Source organism: Vombatus ursinus, unplaced genomic scaffold (genome assembly GCF_900497805.2).
Source record: "Vombatus ursinus unplaced genomic scaffold, bare-nosed wombat genome assembly UNPS02011613.1, whole genome shotgun sequence".
NCBI lineage: Eukaryota > Metazoa > Chordata > Mammalia > Diprotodontia > Vombatidae > Vombatus > Vombatus ursinus.
In genome coordinates, this window is record NW_020951391.1 from 3353505 (window position 1) to 3374984 (window position 21480).

General features: G+C 40.0%; 1 protein-coding gene across 2 annotated transcripts in view; it reads right to left on the minus strand.

Moving 5' to 3' along the window:
• FAM102B (family with sequence similarity 102 member B) overlaps positions 1–21240 on the minus strand; it is an 81424-nt gene extending 60184 nt beyond the window's left edge. For both annotated transcript variants that reach the window (XM_027856802.1, XM_027856801.1), the window contains exon 1: positions 21052–21240. In XM_027856802.1, the coding sequence (XP_027712603.1) occupies positions 21052–21200 (149 nt within the window). In that variant the 5' untranslated portion in view covers positions 21201–21240. The remainder of the gene's footprint in view (positions 1–21051) is intronic.
• Between the last annotated feature and the right edge of the window lie 240 nt (positions 21241–21480).

Genomic DNA, 21480 nt, shown 5'->3' on the forward strand with positions numbered 1-21480 from the left:
AGACCAGATGATCTGGCAATTGAGTCCTGGAATGGGCCTCAGAGACCGTCCAGTTCCCAGAGTGTTGTTCAGTTAAGAGCAGTTCAATTCAACAAGCATTAAGTATCCATTCTCTGCCAGGCTTGTACTCAAGGGTGGGAATACAAAGACAAATACAAACCACACCCTGTTTACAATTCTCCAGGGGCAAATAAGTACACTAATAAGTCAGTGCAAAATATATATGAAGTAAATACATAGTAAATTTGGAGAGGGGAGATCAGCAAATGCTTCCTGGAGAAGGTGACATCTGAACTGAGCTTTGAAGAAGGCTCAGAATTCCAAGAGGCTGAAGGAAGGAGGGAGAGCATTCTGGCACCCTGCATGTGAAACCGAATGCAGTGGTGGGTCTGATAAACAGTGAAAAACTAGTCTGCTGGAAAAATCTTTTAACATTCTGCTGTAATTCTACTATTAAACAACAACCACGATGACAACTGGCATTTATGTAGTCATATTTCCAAAGGAACTCAATGGATCTACAACATGCTCAATCTCACTAAGGCACAGAATTTTAGATTATTATCTGTCACTGTATACAGATGAAAGTAGGAGTTGTTTTTTAGAAAACAGACCTAAGGAACTGCTTTCAGAAATTCTAGTATTTAGCCAAGAATTTATGCTGTTGAGTCCAGTCTGGTTTGACTTTTAAACAGAGTGAGATAATTGTTATGTATTATCCAAACTCTATATTCTTCACAGTTAATATAGGATTCTTTTCACAAAAGATATGTCACTTAGGAAAAATAAGGAACAGAGCAGAAAAAAATTGAATCTATATAATTATAATTTTAGCCACAACACTAAGAAATTCAGTGACATTACAAAGATTTCTATTTTGTTCTATATGCAAATGACATGTCAGTCCTAGCTAACCTGAAATATGCAGTGGAAAGTTATCCAAAAAAACAAGTGACAAAAATTCTAGTTTAATATTATGATGTTCTCAAACCAAAGCATGACAAAAGGCTCATATTCATTTAATGTGACTTTTCCACTAATACAGGAATATAAAATTTTAAAAGAGACTTATGGGAGGGAGTATAATGTATTGGTAAGGTAGTGATTTTAACACCTTTTTTCATATTCTTGGTGAGGACTGCCTTCAAGGAGCAAACTGCTAAATTTTTAGTGTAAGCATTTGCACCCTGGAAATTGGCAAATGCTATTATTGGGGCTTGATTTATTGTTCTGTTGAATGTCTAGACTTAAAGGAATGGAGAAAATATTAACAATGTAGATTAAATATAAAAGTGCATCAAATATACGGTTTTTTTTTTTTGATGGAGGGGAATAGCCGGTTGTTCAACATTTATTGGCACCCCATTAAGCTTCAGCAGCCAACCCTATATTGTTGCTGTGAGATCACTTTTTGTAACTGCATGGTTACTTACTTGAAAGGAACTGAGATTTTGTTGGGATAGGTGTTCATTCACTAAAGCAGACTGACTTCCTCGCTGACCTGGTAGATTGTTGTTGCCTAAAATGTCATTGCCTTGTGGCTAGCCCTCTCTAACTTAAATAGGCTGGTTCTCATGATCCAAACACCCAGTCCTCTCTGGGTTAGGAGAGAGCTGATCTCAAAGCATTGTAGAGGTAAGATGATTATTAGGATGGTAGGATGATTATTAAATCTTAGTGGTTCCTCAGCAGGTATTTCACACCTCTCTGGGCTGCAGCTCTCCATCAGTAAGACGTGGGACACTGACTGCAAGGATGGGGAACATGTGGCCCTCCAGGTCCTCAAGTGAGGTCCTTTGACTGAATCCAAACTTCATCAGATTTGTTTTGTGAAGTTTGGGTCCAAAGGGCCGAACCTGAGGACCTAGAGGGCCACTTGTGGCCTCACGGATGCAGGAACCCCACCCCTGGGAGGATTTCTAAGGTTGCTTTCAGGTCTAGATCATACGGTCCAATATGCCACACATAACCAAGTCAGTGGAAGCTGATAAATACAGACATATCCACATTTTGAGTCAAATTTTTAGGTCCAAATTCTACTTCTGCCGCTTAGTACCTGTGACAGAGGTAAAAGCACTGGACTTCGAGTCAAGAAGATCTGAATTCAAGTATGACCTCAGACACTTATTAGCTGCAGGACGCTGGGCAAATCACTCAACCTCTCTTAGTCTCAGTTTCCTCATTAGTGAAACGGGGATAATAATAGCCCTACCTTACAGCTGTTATGAAGACTAAATGAGATAACATATGTAAAGTGCTTCGCAAACCTTAAAATTCTATACGAATGCTAGAATAATATTGATGAGAATGACAATAATTATTATTTATAGAGGAAACTGGAACTCAGGAGGTTGTGACTTATAATAGTAATAGCAATTAGAATGATGGTGATGATGATGATGTCACAACTTCCTTGGGTTCCAGTTTCCTCATCTATAAAATGAGAGGGTTGGATTAGATGGGATGCTGAGGTTCTTCCCTGCAAGCTCATTCACTCAGGTGACCATTCCTTTCTTTTCCTGTATTCTTTCCTCCCTATGGAATTCATTTTTCTAGTTTAAGATCTACTCGCCTAATTTTTGAAATGCTAATTTTACAATTAGCTTTTAAGATACATGAGACATCATTAAAAGCATGTTTGACTGGAAGGTGGGCTGGCCCTGTAGCAAGAGTACAAGACAATAAATGAACAGCTGAAGTGCTGCACTGGTAGCCACAAGATAATTAATTTCAATTTTTAAATTTATGTAGAATTTTAAAGTTTGCAAAGCATTTTGCAAACTTTAAGCTCACATTATCCTTACCAGCACCCTGTGAGGCAGATGATTATCATTATCAGTAGTTTACAGATGAGGAATTGAGAGGTATAATGAAATAGAGTTAGAGCACAGGGCACTTCTAAATTATTCTGAAAAGCTTCCTTATGCCAAAGTACTTTGAGAAGTATGTAAGTTAAAAGAAGAAACTGAAATGTTTCTAATGGTACTAATAAAGGTGAAACAAATTCATTTTATAGCAAAAAATTCCTCCTGAAAGTTTCCTATTTGGTGGATAATTTTTAAAAGTACTCTAAATCATTGTAAGGTCCTGTAATTCATACTCTGAAGTAAAGAAAGCGATGGCATTTTTGAAAAGTTTAAAGATAATAAATTTACAAGATATATTTCCCAATTTTAAAAATCCCTCCCCTCCCAACAAAACGGATGTAAAAACCTGTTTATCAATCACTTGCCTGGTCTACATTTTATTTTGAAGACCTTCTCTTGATACACATGGAAAAGCAACTCTCCATAGACTGATCTTATTTCACATGAATAAGAATAGATTGGTAATAGACTTACCATGGGATACAGGATGTTGAAACAAGTGCTCGACCCTCAACATGTTTTGGCCATGGGTGAATAAAGAGTGCTCTGATTTGTCCAAGGGATATACATTTTACTATCATTTTTTCACTTTCTTTTTTCCTGACCCAGACCTGTGATTTCATTCGTGTATGGAACTCCAGGTGAGTTACATTCTATACCAATGCAGATAGGCACCTTTCTCCACCTTCTAATTTTAGAGAGGCCACTGAGACCTCTTTCCAGTGGCTTGTCCAGGGTCACATAGCTAGTATGTCAAAGGTGGGCCTTGAATCCAGGCTTTCTAGCCCTGAGGCCAGTTCTCTCTCTACTACATCAGTGGTCTCCACACCTTCATGACTATACACTCTTATTAGTAAGAAATGTTTGAAAATGGAATCCCCATATGTGTATATTACTTTATTTATAATTTATGTACTACTTACACAAAAATAGAAATTAAACCAGGATAAAATTATATTTGATCCTAGAATCAAAAGCGAGCCACTGGAGTTAAGGAGGAAGGCTGACATGATTACACCTGCACTTTAGAAAAACCACTGTGGCAGCTGTGTGGAGGATGGATGACCAAAGTGAGGCAAGGAAACCAATTAGGAGGCATTACAACAGTGCAGATGAGAGGTGATGAGGGCCTAAACTAAGGCAAAAGTTTTGTGAGTGGGGAGAAGGTACCCGAGGGAGATATTGTGTAGAGAAACTTGACAAGACTTGACAATAACTGGATATGTGAGGTGAGGGCAAGTGACACTGAAGTTGTAAACTTAAATGACTGGAAGGATGGTGGTCTTCTAGACCAGAAGTATCAAATCCCTGGCCCGCAAAATTCCCAACTGAGGCCAAAACCAGATTAAAAAGTAAATGGGAAATGTTTAATAAAATAAATGTTAATTTATGGTTTTCTAAGTCAAAATGCAGCCCACAGAAATCCACTTCTACTTGAGTATGACATCACTGTTCCAGACAGGAATAGGGAAGTATGGAAGACTTGGAAGATAGGTGGGTTTGGGAAGAAAGACAACGTCTTGAGATTTGTGATGAAGATCCATGCCTGCTCATCCTGTCTGACTCATTCTGTCCCACCAAAAATGAAAAGTGGGGGTGAGGGAAGGGCTCTTACTGGTCACTGCTCAGCTACAAGGTAGTCTAGGGACAGAGGCTAGGCATGCGAGGAGTGGGGGAATTTTCCCAATGGCACCAGCATAGATGTTGCTATGCATGTCCAGGTAGTGGTTAAAATGATAATTTCCAGGGATGGGTGTGGTAATGACTAGCTCAGAAATGGGAGAGAGTGAGAGCATGAAGGTGGGGGAAAGTGTTGAGGTATAAGGGTAAGTCTGTTTGCAGTGGAGACAAGCTTCTCAACTGGCTATTGCAGGGAGAGTGAGATGGGATCCATCTTCCAGTTGGTAGATCTCATACACACAAATCATGGGGTTAAGCCACTGCCCTGTTGGTGTTAGGCCATGACCCCTACTTCTGAGACCCCTGCACTAGAAAGGCCTTAATTAACTCTCATAATTCCATGCCTTCTACATGATGTAGCTATTGTGAAACAGGAAGCACTTGAACAGACCTGCAGCAGTTTGAATAAATTTCACCATCAGGTGTCAGCCCTTTGGACAAGGAGGCTATAAAAAGGTTTTAGGAGGTTAGGTTATCAGGGAATTCCTGAAATTTGAGGGAACCTCCTTGTAGACTGCTAGAATGCTTTTCACCTTCTTGTGGATTACTTTGATCCAGGGTTATTGGATGTTTTTATTAAAGTAATTGTTTATATGAACCCTTGGGCTCTGAGTGGTCTACTGTACCAGACTTGGAAGTAAGAACATCCTCATTCACAATTTACTGTAAATTATTTAGGTCATCAAATTTATTTAAGTCCAGCCAGTCTCAATCTAATCATTACAGTATGAGGAGATAAAGGTCAAATGAGATTCTACTTCCTGACTCTTCTCATTACTATTATATCTGTGGAATTCTTTTTCTTGTGACCTTTAAAAATGTTTCCCCTCCTTTTTTAGCTTTTCCCAAGCTGAGATTTCACTGTATGTAGTTTGTTGATCTAAGGACTCTCTTTAACTGCATTGTAATAAGAAAGATCTCTTAACTGAACAGGGATTGTTCTAATGAGAAATTTTGTATAAAATATTCATAAGCCATTTTATAGTTAGCTTGATCAATATGTGTTTGTGGACAAGAGAGCTTGAAATAAAAAACAATAACCATGCTCAGAATGTATTGCAACCCTTCTTTCCAGGCACTAGTGGGCTAGCCAACAAAAAGAGAGGCTGTGTGTTAAGGAACAGTAACTGGGCCAGCGTCACTGGAGTATAGAGTATGTGAAGACATATAAGGTTAAATTCTTCTGGCTGGTCATCTGCAAATTTAATAAGCATTCTATTTATATCTCCATAGGTAGATCAGGAGACTTGGGATGGTGTGACTGTTGAGAAGTCAGGTTAAAAAGGGCTTTAAATGCCAAATAAAAGAGTTCACATTTATTCTGAAACATAACAGGGAGCTAGCTGCTAGATGCAGGTTCCCCATCCCCGTTAAGACTATATTAAGAGTGTGTGGCAGGGGGAAGGGGATTGAGATCAGATCTATGTTTAAAGAAAATCACTTTTGTGGACGTTTGGAGGATGTATTTGGAATAGGGAGGTACCTGAGGAAGGAAGACCAAACAGAAGGCAGTTGTAATAGTACAGGCAAGAGGGGAGAGGGATCTAAATTGAGGTGGTGGCCGTGTGAGTGGGAAAGAAAGGGTTGAGGTGAGAGATGTTTAAGTGGGAAAAAAGCAAGATTTGGCAACGAAACTGGATATGTAGGGCGAGTGAAAGTGAGGAGTCATTAGCTGATATTGAGATTGTGACCTGGGCAACTAGAGGGATGGTGATGCTCTCCACAGTAATATGGAAGTTTAGAAGAGGGGGGAGTTTGGGCGACAAAAGATGATGATTTGTTTCAGGCATGTTCAGTTTGAGATACTCATATGATGTCCAGTGTGAAATATCTAAATAGGCAGTAAGCAATGCTTTATTGGTGCTCAGGAGATATACAAGAGCTGGATAAATAGATCTGGGAGGCATCTGCATAGAGACAGTAACTGAAGCCAAGGGAACTGATGTGGTCACAAAGTGAGAATGTGTGGAGAGAAAAGTGACTAAGTCCTCGGACACGGCTATGGGCATCCTCAATGTTGGGGATGTGATGGGGATGAGGCAGCAAATGGGACTGAGAAGTAGCTGGTGGAAAAGGAGCAGAGCCAAGAGAGAAATGTCACAAATACTCAAAGAAGAGAGAGGATCTAGGAGGAGGGGGCCAATACTATCAAATGCTTCAGGAAGGTCAATAAGGATGAAGATTGAGATAAAGCCATTAGAACAGGAAATTAAGAGGTTCCCAATAACTTTGGGGAGAGTAGTTTTAGTTGAGTATTGAGGTCAGAAAGCAAACTGCATGGGGTTAAAAAGAAAGGGGGGGAAGTGGAGGGACCAAGTGTGGATAGCTTTTTCTTAGAGTTTGGCTGAAAAAAGCCAGGGAGAAATATGGGAAGATAATTAGAAGAGGTGATGCAATCTAGTGAGGGTTTTTCAAAGATGAAAACTCTTGGTTGTGTCTGCAGGCAGTAAAATAGGAGTCAGTAGATGGGAATACTAATTCCTTCTAATGTATTAAAGTTTTGCTAGGCATAATTGCCATACTAAAGAACTAAATCTGTGACTATGTCCTATTAATCAACTGGGACCTAAACGATTTTATTTGCAAGAGAAAGAAGTGGTTTCCTTTTCTTTGTCATCTAGCTCCTCTTGGCCAAAACTGACAGAAGAGAAACTAACTGCAGAGGCACACTATGGATGCGAATTCCTCATGACTCTTTCTCTACAAGACTTCTGCTCCATCTGACTTTGCTTGGAAACTACAATTACTTTATAGGATATGTACTTAATAGGATGATCCTCAAGTGGCATGAAAAAAATTTTTTTTTAAAACTCTGCTTCAGGATCAAGCTTTTATTTACTTTTTAAAATCATTTGAAAAGAACAATTACTACTTACTGGGTACTAGGGAAACAAATACAAAAGTGAGAAAGTCCCTACCCTCAGGACCTTTCATTCTACTTAGAGAGATACAATACCTCACACACAGTAAGCATCTCACAGCCATCCTGAAAGTCTTCTTGGGAACTTGGTAAAGATGTCCTCTAGTAAGGGAGTCCTGCTAGAAAAGATCAATTTTAGAGTACTCTAAACTAGAACGGAGTTGGGCATTATTTCTTTATTAAAGAGTGGCTACATCTATACACACAGAATTATGGTGACCTTGTTGGACAAATTAACCAGTTAATTTAATTAAACAACTGGCTAATGATCCAAAAGGTCAGTGTGTATGTAAACAAACCCTAGGGCAAATTTCCTCTTGGTCTTTCCCAATGCCTTACTATGACTTATTTTTCATCCCTTTTTCTTTCTTGGTCCTATCACCCTGGATCAGAGACAACAGTAGAGCCATCATGAAGGCTCAAGGTAATATTTTAAGAGTTACTTCTACAGGCAATGCCTCAAACCCAAAGGAATAGCTAATGACAGAAATTTCACTCCCTAGTTGGCAGAGATGTTTGGAGGTAGGACATGGTGGGAGGGAAAAGGGGAAGAGGGAAGGGTAGAAAACCACACTCTGGCTAGGGCTGGGCTTGCCTAGAAAAACTACAAATAAAACATAAAATTTGGTCATATTGCTACAGAATCTACTAGTTTACTCTAAAATGGATTGCCTTTGATGAACTAGGAAAATTATGAAATTTTAATTAGAAGTTATTCCAGTAATGATTCAGTCAAAGAAATTAAATTAACATGATAAAGACCAAAAATCAATATTACAGGTATATTATCCTTTTCATTAAGACAAAATAACTCTTGGATATAGCCCATTTTCTAAACCACATTGTTTGAAAGTAGCATTCAAACAGGAAAATGCTGAGCTTTTTTTTTTTTCAAAACAGTCAAGTAATACATTTAAATATAGAAAGAGAATGCACTTAACTTTCAGTAAGTGATATGAGAAACATCAATTAGGTAGGATCTCACATATATAGGATTTTTAAAGAAGAGTTGGTATGAGAAATGTACCTTTTCTTAGGAAATGTGCCTTTAGAAGTCATGAAAAGAGGGAAATCTAAGACCTATTTCCTCCAAAGAAAAATTTTGCAAGAGTTAACTGTTACTCTAACAGATAACGATCAAATGTTATGAACAGGTAAGTCTCAAAGAAAGAAAGCCAGGCTATCAATAGCCATAATGCTCCAAAACACTCATTAAAGAAATGCAAATAAAGCAACTCAAGAGTCTCATCTCATTGGGAAAGATCACAAAGGAGAAAAATGACTTATTGGAAAGGCTGCAGTAGGAAGACAGGCCCTCAGCACTATTGGTTAATTAGTGCAGCCATTCTGGAAAACAATTTGGAAGTATGCTGCAAGAAGTCACCATAACCTTTGCCCCAGCAATACCACTAGTCAATCTATAACCTTAAGTTGAAAGAAAAAGATCCATATACACAAAAATATTTATAGTAGCTATTTTTGTTGTAGTACAAAAAAAAAAAAAGGAAATAAAGAGGTGCCCATCACTTAGGGAGTGGCTTAAAAAATGACAGTACATGAATGGAATTTTATTGTACAATAAGAAAAAACAGAAGGGACAGTTTCAGCTAAAACTCGGAAGACTTGTAAGAACTGATTCAGAGTGAAGTGAGTAGAACTAGAAGAGCAATTTATACAATAACTACAACATTACAGGGAAAAATAACTTTGAAAGACTTAAAGAACTCTGATCAATACAACGACCAACCACAATTCCAGAGGACTGATAATGAAGCATGCCACCCACTTTCTGACAGGGATGCTGAACTCATGGTGCAGAATTAGACATATTTTCAGACATGGCAAATCTGTAGATTTGTTTGTTTGATTATGCTTATTTGCTACCAGGAGTTATTTTTTTTTTCTTTTTTTTATAGGAAAGGACAGGGAAGCTAGCAATAGTGTTTGCCAAAAAGAAGAAATGAAAAAAAGGTTACTGAACCATTTTGCAAAATGCACAAAAAAAGAGAACAGAAGGAAGGTCAGTAGAACACGAATAAGTAGGACAGTTTGAAAAACTGACATGCTGAATTTATTATACAAAAAAAAAATCAAATTGGACATAACAGAGACTTGAAGTTTCACCTATCTTTTTTCTGTTCAACTTTATATATGGAAATATCCTTTCTTTGTGAGCTTAGCTCACACTTCTTTGTGTTCATTAAGTTCCAAATAAATGTTTAAAATAAAATTTGCTGTTAAAGCTCACAATTATATTTCTTAAGTTTAAATACAATTCACAATTGGGAAATAGTATACTTGATTATGCTTTAGTATTACTTTATAATTCCTGTTAAATTCAAGTGAAAGACTAATTTAATCACTAAATGCTGCTTCTGGATCCCTACTCTAGAAATCAAAAAAGATTAATTAAATGCAGTCATGAAGACAACAATCAATTTCAGTACTAGTGTTCTTTTCATAACAGCCAAGCTTGCCCTATTCAAAATATTGACTTAAAAAAAATTCTTAGATTTAATTCAATACAGTGTTTAATTAAATATGCAATGTATGCAAAGCACTGTATCTGTTATTACAATATTGATGTGATTTAAAAGTGTTACCTATACCTCCTTTATTTAGGCCAAACACTTTCTTCTGACTAGATTTTTGATGCTTCTTAAAAGTTCATAGTCAATATTTTAGACTTGGGTCTTGGATTAGATGACTAGGTAACACTATAAAGACAATCATGATACATAAATACACAGAGATACATAAACACATAATTCATAGTTATACAACTGACTGAAAGGTATAAATAATACATGATCTTACTATGCTTGTTTATTGACTACAAAAAAAGTGTTAAATTAAGTAGTAGAAAATGCAGCCTTAAAGGTTCTTTTCTAACAAGGTAGCTTTTATGCACAGGTTAACATTATGTAAGATTGCTTGGAGAGGCAACAGAAATAACTTTTAGTTTACTCTCTGATAATTACTATCAACTGAAGCATGAAACAGGGAGATTGATGCTTGTCAAATGTTTGTTATTGTCCAGGAGGATGTATGGAGGCAGAGCCCAAATGGAAGGGGTATCCCCTGTTGATGGTAAGATCCTTTTTGTTGAAGGTATTAAACTGACTGCATCAAGGCCCAGAACACTGCAGAGCCTCCTAAATGAGATCCACAATTGTTTATGAGTTTGGCCTGACTGCCTACGTAGGAACACTGAATTTGGGAGCCAGGGAATTTAGGTTCAAAGTCAAGCGCTGACTTCCAGGCGCTGAGTAGAGGAAACGCTTGGCTGAGCTCTCCCAACATTCCCCTCCAAACAACTTTAAAATAACGCCTCAAATAGAATTTTGGAGCAGCAGAGCCGAAAAGGTCAGGGTGAGGCATTCATTTAAAGCCCAGGTCTGCTATTTGCTACCTGCATGACCTTAGTACCCTTTGAGGGACTCAAATTTCTCACCCATAAAACAAGCAGGTTGGACTAGACCTCTAAAATTCACTCCATTTCTAAATCCCAATCCTAATAAAACTTGGGGGGTGGGGTTCAAGCCTTGGCTCTGCCACTTACTAACTGTAGGACCTTGGGCAAATCCCTTCACTTTACCTTTCTATGCTTTGGTTTCATTCTCTATAAAAAAGGACTAATATTACTCCCTGCCTTCTGGGGTGGAGCTTGTGAGAAGGTGATGTAATGTAAGTAAAATGCTTAGCAAAACATAAAGTCTTACACAAATATAAGCTATTATTAATTATGGTGACAATCTTCAGATCCCTCCCCTCCTGGCCTTTTTCCTACAGACTTACTCCAGTTGGTCCCCACTAAAATGTGGCATTCATGGGGCAGCTAGGTTGTGCAGTGGATAGAGCACCTGCCCTGAAGTCAGGAGGACCTGAGTTCAAATTCTGCCTCAGACCAAATACTTGACACTTACTAGCTGTGTGACCCTAGGCAAGTCACTTAATCCCAATTGCCTTTAAAAAAAAAATGTGGCATTCAGAAATGGACATGATACACCAGATATAGTCTAACTAGAACAGAGCATATATTAAAAAAGGCTAATGTGAAGGGAACAGTAGACTGGGTGAAGGGAGACCTATGTTTTAGACATAGTTTGGCTACTAATACGTAGAATGATTGGGCAAATGACCTAATATTTCTAAGCTTCAGTTTCTTCATCTGTAAAATGAGGGTGCTGGCCTACTTCTTCTTAGGTCCCCTTTTCCTCTAAATGTCCATTCTATAATCAAAATTATTCCTCATTGTATTTCATTCTGTATCTCAACATACTTGTCATCCTTAATAATACAATGAAGTATTCATTAAAAATCCTTCTGGAAAATAATATCAAGGTGCTACAGTGAGCATGCTCCCACATGATTAATCTATGAAATATGGCTATAATGTAACAAGTTTTTGAAATATCCTCTAAAACTGGGTTCAAACCTCACCTTTTCCATGAGGTCTTCCTTTTTCCCCTCATGCAGAAATTACCTACTAAGTATGGCTGGTACCAATAAGGTGAGCCCCTGGAAATGGAGGACCAGCCAACTAAAAAGGAAGGACAGCGCAGCCCAAATTGGAAGACGGTGCCAGTTAAAGCTTCTGTGCCCATCAGAACTGGGATCTGGCCTGGGTAGGCACTTATATCCTGGGAGAGCTGGAGGACCCGGTTTCAAAAAAACAAAAATTCACCTTGTTCAATCCATTCATTTTTTTTTCAACTCATTCATTTTACAGTTAAGGAAAAAAAAAAGGCTAAAAGGTGAACTGGCCCACTCAAAGTGTCAAAATAATAAAGGTGGGAATAAAACACTGATGTTATGCCTCTTGATTTAATGTGTCATCAAGCAGACTCCCAGATTCTTAGCATCTCTACCAGTACTTTGAACAGTGCTTTCTACAGAGCAAAGACTTAATGTCTGTTAAAGAAAGAAATGTCCCATACAAACCAAAGTATTCACAGCTGCACTTTCTTAGTGGTAGGAAAAAAAAACTGAAAACACAGTGGATGACTATTGATTTTGGAATGGCTGAACACACTGTGGTAAGTGAATGTCACGAAATACTGACTTGTGAGAAATGATGTATTTGAGGAATTCAAAGAGAGAAGACACATAAACTGATGCAGATGGAGGTAAAAATTGAAACGATACATAGGACGGCAACAGTAATGAAAATGAAGTGAACACTCAATCAAAACTGAGTGTTAAGTAATTAAAAGAAGGACCATGGTCTAGTGGACAGGGTACTAGATTTGAAGTCACGAAGACCTGGGTTCAAATCTTGCCTAAGATACTAACTGTTCAACAGCAGGCAAGAATTTATTAACCACAGAAATGCCTTCGTTCCACATCTGTAAAATGAGAGGATTGGTTTAATTGCCTAGTTGTAGAAAAGAGTTGAGGAAGTAGCTCTCTTTTTTCAGCAGTGGGATAGAGGGGACTAAGAATTCACATGTGATAACACTGTTGCAGTCACCGCGTCAATGGTTTTGCTCATTGTTGTTCTTTGTTTCAACGGCTCATTTGCTGATGGAGAGCAAAGTTATATTCATAAATGACTAGGACATCAATAAAGCTTATTTTTTAAAATAAAGGAAAAAAGAGATATTGAACTAGATAATCTCTAAGGCAGTGTTACCCAATCTGTGGGCAAAGAGCCCTGGAGGCCGCTGAAGTTACCCTAAGGCAGCCTTTTCATTAAATAACAAAGTAAAGTAAAAAAAGAACCAAAAAAAGTGACCATTAATAAATGAGGTTGATTTGTCACCTTCTGTTTCATTATTTAACACTCACACCCTCTATGTACATATATCCAAGATATTTTGTGAATGTGCTCTACGCATAATGGCTCTGGGCAAATCTAAAGAGATCAGTTCTGTGGAACAAGCTGACCCTGTTACATAATTTTATCTGAACCAATTCTCATAGAGTAGCATTTAGAAAAGTATACCATCTTTATTCTTATGCTAAAAGAGGATAGTATAAATTGTGGATTTATAATTTTTTGTATGGTTATGAAGAACTGTGGAAGCATGAACAGAAGGTATTTACTATAGACTTGCTATTTGCTATTTACTACAGTTCATCTCTTAAGAGACACTTTTTCAAACATTTACTATACCATAAGTGAAAACCTTAGAAAACACGAATGGGAAAAGAAGGTGCCCATAGCTTGTTTACAAAGTAAAAGATCCGATAAACATATGTGCATGATTAGTTTCCTGGACACTCCCAGAACTCACGTGTGCTTAACCACAGCTGCATGTGAAAACTATAAAGTACTGGATTTTAGACATTAGCAAATGTCTAACCAAACCGCCCCCCCCCCCCAAAAAACCCAATAACAACAAAAAACCCCAAACACCAAACTGGAGAATACTGAAAATACAAGAATTCTGCACATGTTGAAGGAGAATAAATATTAATCTTCTTCAACATATAATCCTCAATTCTCTGACTAAAATATTTCTAATCTGGCCCTTACACTAAGAAAAGGAAGGAGGGGTATGCAGACACAGACAGCTAGAGTAACTGATGAATACTTATAAGTGTAGCTACTGACTCTAAATTCAGTTCAACTACCAGCTCTTTCTTTTAGCTTTACCAATCCTGTGCTAGAGTCATCTGGGCTGAACTGATAGTTAAATTTTCAGTATGAGCACCCAAAACTGCCAAGCACTACAAATCAAGGCTTGATTTGTTTTGTTGACTGTCTAAGCTTAAAGTGATGGATAAAATGTTTTCTAAGTCAATATGCCTCCAGGGATCCTCATATTTGGTTTAGCAGCCCCCTTTTCTATTTGAGTCTGACACCCTGGTCTAGAGCATTGGGTGATTATGTGACTTGCCCTGGACCACACAGCCAGCACGTGTGGGAGGCATGATTTGAGCTTTGGCATTGCTGTCTCCAAGGCCACCTCTCTATTCACTATTCATACGCCGCCTTTCAATTGCATGTGCCCAACATGAAAAAATGAATTCATTACACCGTTCTTTTCCTGAATTCAGGAGCCATTGTAAAGGGCAGCATGGCATGGTGGACAGAGTAAGTGGTACCCTCTCAGTGCTCCTAGGCAGCTCTCTAGGCCTTAAGTTGCAGTTGATTGCATTGGTAGAGGGAGTTCCTTATCTGAAGTCCTTTAAAACAATGAAGTGCCTAGTTCGGTAAAAAATGAAATTAAACAAAAAAATCACAAATGCCTTTCAGCCTTTATTTTTCATATGAACTAATATTTAATGATATTAGAGAATATCCTATCTTTTTAGGAGAAAAAATACCTCTCTGAAATCAGTTACCATGACTTAACATTCCTTGCAAGGTCATTCTAATCTAGGAAGCTCCCCTAGAAATGTAGTACTTAATAATCTATTCAAATATTCAGTAGACTGAAATCTACAAGTACATACTTTCTCCCCACCTCCACATACCTGAACCAGTTCAACATGGTTCAGTTCTTGGCAATTCTGCTTTTGCTTTTCCATTCTAGGGATCCAACATTTTTGAGAGGAGAAGGTGATTTTTACTTTCCAGAAGCTCTGGGAGAACTATGGACAGTGAAGTCCCTAAGCAACACTCTTTAAGCCATGCTTCTCTCCATGCTGGAAAAGTCTACAAATCTGACTTGGTCTATAATATGACTTGTTAAAACCATTTAATTAACAACAAATATTTACTAAGTGGTCACTCTGTGAGCACTATAGAGAAATATAAATGCTCTCATGTAGCCTTTGGCTACATGATGCACATATAGAACTTTATAAATAATGTATATATATGATGTACATATAGAACTTCATAAATAAAATTGAATATGAGGGGAACAAAGTACCATGTGAGGTTTGTGGCTGGAATGAAGAGGTAGCATTAAGAACTGTTCCACAGATTGGCTGGCTTTTAATCAGGCAGAGACAAGAGGAGGGCATGCTTAAGAGACATAAGGAAAGGACAAGTGGTTCAGAGAAAACCCAAACTCTTTCCCACATACCCCCTATCTCCAATATCCTTCACCTCAACAGTGATGGCTTTGACAACTTTTGGCTCAGCCCTAATCACTTGTCATCCACTCCAAAGAAGCCTTCTCAGCTCTCAACCCAGGGTTACTGAGCCCAGATGGATGGACAGAACTATGAACTCTGCAATGCCATACAAGGAGAGCTAATTACTATTCATATGCATAACATTTTAAAGTTTTTAAAGTATTTCCTCACCACAACATTGTAAGGTATGGAGTATTCCTAACCACATTTTACAGATGAGGAAACAGGCTTATTTTAGGATTATTGTATAATTCCCCCAAACTGGGAAATTACATATTACGAGTTTGCATGCCACTTCATAACTTCACCAAAAAATTGAGGACATTTCCTAAGAGGGCCCTTTTTTCTTCTCCTCATCTAATATCCCACTGACATCATCCCTCTTCCTTTAGTCTCCAATGATGAGGTAGCTCTTATGCTTGTCAAGGCCAACCCTCTACATACACGTCTGACCTGACTCTTTTATCTTCCCCAGCAAACATGCCCACGTCTGCCCCATCCTTATAAAGTCCTCATTACATACTACTACCATGCCTGCTAGCTACCATCCTATATCTCTTTCCCTTCTCAGCTAAACACCTTGAAAAAGTAACACACTTCAGTGCCTTTACTTCCTTTCCTCTCACTCTCTTCTAAGACCTCTGCAATCTGACTTCTGACCTCCTCACTCAAGTGAAACTATTTTTCCCAAAGTTACCAATAATCTCTAACTTGCCACATTTAATGGCCTTTACAACCTTCTCTTCTCAGGTACTTTTCCTCTCTGAGTTTTCCTGATATTGCTTTCTGCTGGTTCTCCTACCAGTCTCATTTGCTGACTATCCACCTGTATCATTCCCATAAACTATGTTTCCCCAATCCCCTAGGCCAGGGGTGGGGAACCTGCAGCCTCAAGGTCACATGTGGCCTTCGAGGTCCCTGGGAGTGGCCTTTTGACAGTCTAAATTTTACAGAACAAATTATTTTTATTAAGGGGATTTATTCTGTAAAGTTTGAATTTGGTCAAAGGGCTGCCCTTGAGGACCTAGAGGGCCACATGTGGCCTTGAGGCCACAGATTCCCTACCCCTGCCCTAGGCCCTCTTCTGTTTTCCAGCTAAACTCTCTAACTAGTGATTCTCTCATCCCATAAGCACAATTATCACGTCCAGGCAGATGACTATATCTATTTATCTAGTCCTAGCCTCCCACAAAAGCTATAGTCCCAACTCTATATCCCACCAGAAACTTGGAATCCACCCTTCCCCCCATCCCCTCCTCCTCAGCTCTGGGAGGTAAGCTTTTTGCCTTATCTTAGAGGGGCCAACCTCTTCAGGAAGGCATCTTCTTGAAATCCCTTCAACATGCTCCTAAGCAAGTACGCTTTGGCTGGGTCCCCTTCCAACCTCTCTTTTTTTGGCTCCTCTCCGCAACCTCCCCTCTTTTCCAGCAAGTTCCTGAGGGTAGGAGCTGTTTTGCTTGCTGGTATTTATATCTTGGGCATTTAGCACAGTGCCTGGCACACTGTAAGTGCCTGATAAGTATTTTAGCATTCTGTCAATGAAAGTGGATGTCCCCTAGGGATTTTGAACTCCAAAACACTATTCATTATCTTTTCCCCCAAACTTATCCCTCTTCTAAACTTACCTATTCCCATGGAGGGCACCACTATCCTTTCATTCACTCGGGGTTACACCATACTTGTCATCCTCAGGTCTTCACTGTAGCTCATCCCACATGTCCATTCAGTTGCCAAATCTTTTAATTTCTTTTTCTACAACATCTCTTGCATTCATCTGTTTCTCTTTACTCACACAGCCACCACCCTGGTTCAGGTCATCATCACCTTTGGCCTGGACTACAGCAACAGTCTTCTAACTGGGACTTTCCCAAGTCTCACCTCAATCCAATGCATCTTTCGCTCAGCTGCCAAAGTGAATTTTCTAAGGCCTAGGTCTAACCACGACACTGTTCCAATCAATAAACTCCAAACGAGACCTTTTACCTTTAGATCAAATATAAACTCCTCTGTTGGTCATTTAAGTCCCTTCATAGCCTGGCACTTCCCTATCTTTCCAATCTTTTAACACATGACTCTCTTCTATTAGGTAGCTACTCCAGCCATACGGGCCTCCTTGCTATTCCTCACAAACAACACCTCCTCTCCCATTTCCAGGCCTTGGCACTGACTGGCCCTCATTCTCTCCCCTCCTCCCTAATCTCTGGCTCCTTGAATCTTTGGCTTCCTTGGAGAGCCAGCTCAGTCTTTTCTTACTCCTTCCGCTGCTCAGAATGCAAATGTAAATGTTGCCTCTCAGATTAGCTGGTAGGCTCCAAGAGGACAAGAACTGGATTTGCTTTTATCTGTATCCCTAGTGCTTGGTACAGTACCTGGAATAGAATCAGTACTTAATAAGCGCTGGTTGATTTCATTGACAACTTCTGGTTTTTATCCAGCTTGCAATACTTTCAAGAAAGCAATGTTACAAATGCAAAGACAAATAGGTATACAGTACTTAGATTGTACAATGCCTATGTTCAAAATTTCACTTATAAATTGGTTATTTGGAGTTTGGAAAGCATTTACACATAGAAACAATTCTATAAATGAGGATTTGGTTCCAGACTAGCCCAATTTAAATCCTATTTAATCTATAACAAAGCTGAAATATTCTATGTTAACAATTAAAATCCATAGAAAAACGAGTTTGTTGCAACACTAGTAAACAAGAGAAAATGAAAGACACTGAATAAGAAATTTCCTTAATTTATCTCAAGTACCCTTTTCTTTTTTTGAGGAAACCAGGTTTAATTAGAAATTGTTTTGTAAGAATTCTGAAAGGGGGTGAGGAAACCAGAGATTTTCCCAAGGTAACTTGACAAAAATTAGAAGAGAAGACCATTGGTTAATAGAATTTAGAGTTAGAAGATACTTCTGTGATCTAATAGACTCATTTTGCAAATATGGAAACTAAGAGCTGGTGAAGTTAGATGGTTTGCAAAAGGTCACACACACTGGCAGCAAGCATCCAACCCAGGATGCTCTTTCCACTATAGAAAGAAGCCATGTTTTCATCTATGAAAAGGAGATTGCCTAAGCTTAAAATTAACTGACTTTTGAAGACAGTGAAATGAAAAACAGGACACGGGAAAGATGGGAAGGGTGTGGGTGGGGGAGGGATAGAATCATAAACAATAATGTCTGGAACTGGAAGGGATCTCAGTTGCCATTTAATTCAGTGCTTTCATTTTATAGATAATGAAAATGTAGACAAGTGACTCGACCAAGGTCACATGGGTAGTAATCGTCAGAAATAAGATGGTCAGGAAGAAACTCTGTGCCAAGAACTTTTAAGCTTTACTCATCAGGGGGGCACCACAGCCTAGGACAACTTGATTCTTACATTAGGAGGGGAGAGGAGGCACAGGAGACTTAGATGGATGGGGGTGGCAGGAGGAGTGTGCAGGGCCACGTGTCTGACACCTCTGCCTTAGGGCACTGTGAGGTTAATTGACTTACCCAGTCACACAACCATTGTGTGTCAAAGGTGGACTTGAACCCAGGTCTTCCTAGCTTCAAATTCAGCTCTCTATCCACTCTCCCATGGTGCCTTTCACTATTGCATATTACTACTACGAATAAAGGAAAATTAAATCTTTTTGGAGTAAACACTTGAGACTATAGCCAGTATTTGAAGAAAAACCAACGGTTGCTACTAACCTCTCTCCCCAAGCCAAAGAACAAAGATTCATTCTTTAATACAGTATTTTCTAAAGCTACTACTTTCTAATACAGGAACCTCACTCAGGCAGATTTGGCAGACTTATCAACTAGGTTGCTTCTCCATTTCTTTCAGCGATGGAAATTCTCCAGACTTAAAGCATATTGCTTCACTCCACCCCACAACCAAACAATGCTTCATTCTCTAAGAGCACTCAATAGGAGATAGAAAATTGAGAACTGGAAAGAACTAAGGACCCACAGAGTTCCATTAATAAACCTTTCAAGGCCTTTCAAAGTTAACCAGTATTAGTGAATAATTTAAAAAGTAGCTCTAAGATAAAAGAATGCAATAAAAATCGTTGCCACGTCTGTGAGGATATCTGACTCGAATTAAGACATGGTTCTCACAGTTTCTGAACGTACAAATCCACAATGCCACCCAAAGCAAACAAAAACAACACAAAAACTCAATTGTGATGACCACCAATGGTCCAATGTTAGTTCTCTTAAGTCTAATGGCCTGTCAGGCACAAGCCTTTGAGCTGTGAGGCAGAGAATTTAAGCAGGGGGAATAGGAAATAGCATTATAAGTTCCCTGAAGGCAGGGACCATGCCTAGTCTCTAATATATAATTCATAATATGCCATACACTAACTGGGTCTTGGGTAAATTGACTACTGACATGTTAAATTGGTCAGAGGAGTGTCTGTTGAGCACTTTCTGACAGAAGCTGGAGTAGGAAGGCAGGAAGGGAATAAGCATTTAAATAACGCCTACTATGTGTCAGGCACTGTGTTAAGCATAGTGCTTTACCAAACATTATCTCATGTGAGGTAGGTGTTGTTATTATCCCCATTTTAGGGGAAACTGAGGCAAACAGAGGTTGAGTGACTTGCCCAGAATCACACTGCTAGTGTCTGAGGCTGGATTTGAACTCAGGTCTTTCTGATGCCAGGAACATCGCCTCTTTCCATCCCACTACAATCTGGCGCCAGGGCCAGTAATTGGGATTCCCTATCAAGCAACTCTCTTGGGTGAGAGGCAAGGAAAGGAGAAAGATATCAAGCAGCAATCTTAGTTAGCTGTTTGTAGCAATAGACAGAGTACAAGGTTTCTCCTTGCAGAAGGACTTGGAAGAAAGGAGCAAAAAGAGTGTACTTAAAAACAGCTTCTCAGGGAGGGCAGGAAGCTCTCTCTCTCCGGAGGTGAGATGGAAAGGAGGGAAAAGAGCAAAGAAGGAAGGATGAGAAGGAACCAGAAGGGTTAGGGAAGAAAGGAGAAAGAGCAGGAAGGAAAGAAGGAAGAATAGGAGTGAGGGAACGGAGCAAAAAGGAAAGAAGGAAAGGAAAAGTAGCGGGAAAGGAAGGGAAAGAAGAAAGGAAGGGAGGGAGAAGGGAAGGAAGGAAGAAAAAGGAGAGAAGGAAAGCAAGTAGGGAGGCAGGAGGGAAGGGAATGAAGGAAGTATGTAGCAAGGAAGAAAGAAAGGAAGCAGGGAGGGAGGGAGGAAGAAAGAAGGGAAGGAAGGAAGAAAGAAAGGAAGGAAGGTAGGGAGGAAGGAGGAAGGAAGGAAGGGAGAAAGGAAGGGAGGGAGGGAAGAAGGAGGAAGAAAGGAAGGAAAGAAGGAAGGAAGGAAAGAAGGCAAGGAAAGAGGAAGGAAGGAAGAGAGAGAGGAAGGAAGGAGGAAGGAAGGAAAGGAAGGAAAGGAAGGAAGGAGGAAGGAAGGAAGGTGAGAAGGAAGGAAGGAGGAAGGAAGAGAGGGAGGAAGGAGGGAAGAAAGAAGGAAGGAGGGAAGAAAGAAAGAAGGAAGGAAAGAAGAGGGAAGGAGGGGGGGGGGGGGGGGGGGGTCACCTGGAAGACTCGGCGCTGAAGCTGCCCCCGTCCAGCAGCCGCATCTTGCAGAAGAGGATGCCGTTGACAAAGGGCACCGAGGAGAGCTCCTCCAGCTCGAAGTCCACCTTAAACTTGAACTTCTTCTTCTTCATCATCATGAAAGCCATTCGCCGCGGAGCGGGGCGGGGTGTCGGCGGGGAGGAGGGGGCGCGCCAGGGGCGGCCCAGGCGCCCCCGCAGCGCCCCGGATCCTCCTCTCAGCCCCGACCCATGGTCGCCGGCTCGCCGAGCCCGGAGCGGGGCCGGAGGAAGAGCGGCCGCCGCGGCCGCCTCTTGCCTCCGCTTCCCCGGCCGCTGGAGCCGCGGCGGCGCCCGGGGCGGGCGGGCCCCGCCTGGCCCCGGGGCTCCGGCGGAGAGCGGCCCCGCTGGCGCCCGGGGTCCCCGCGGC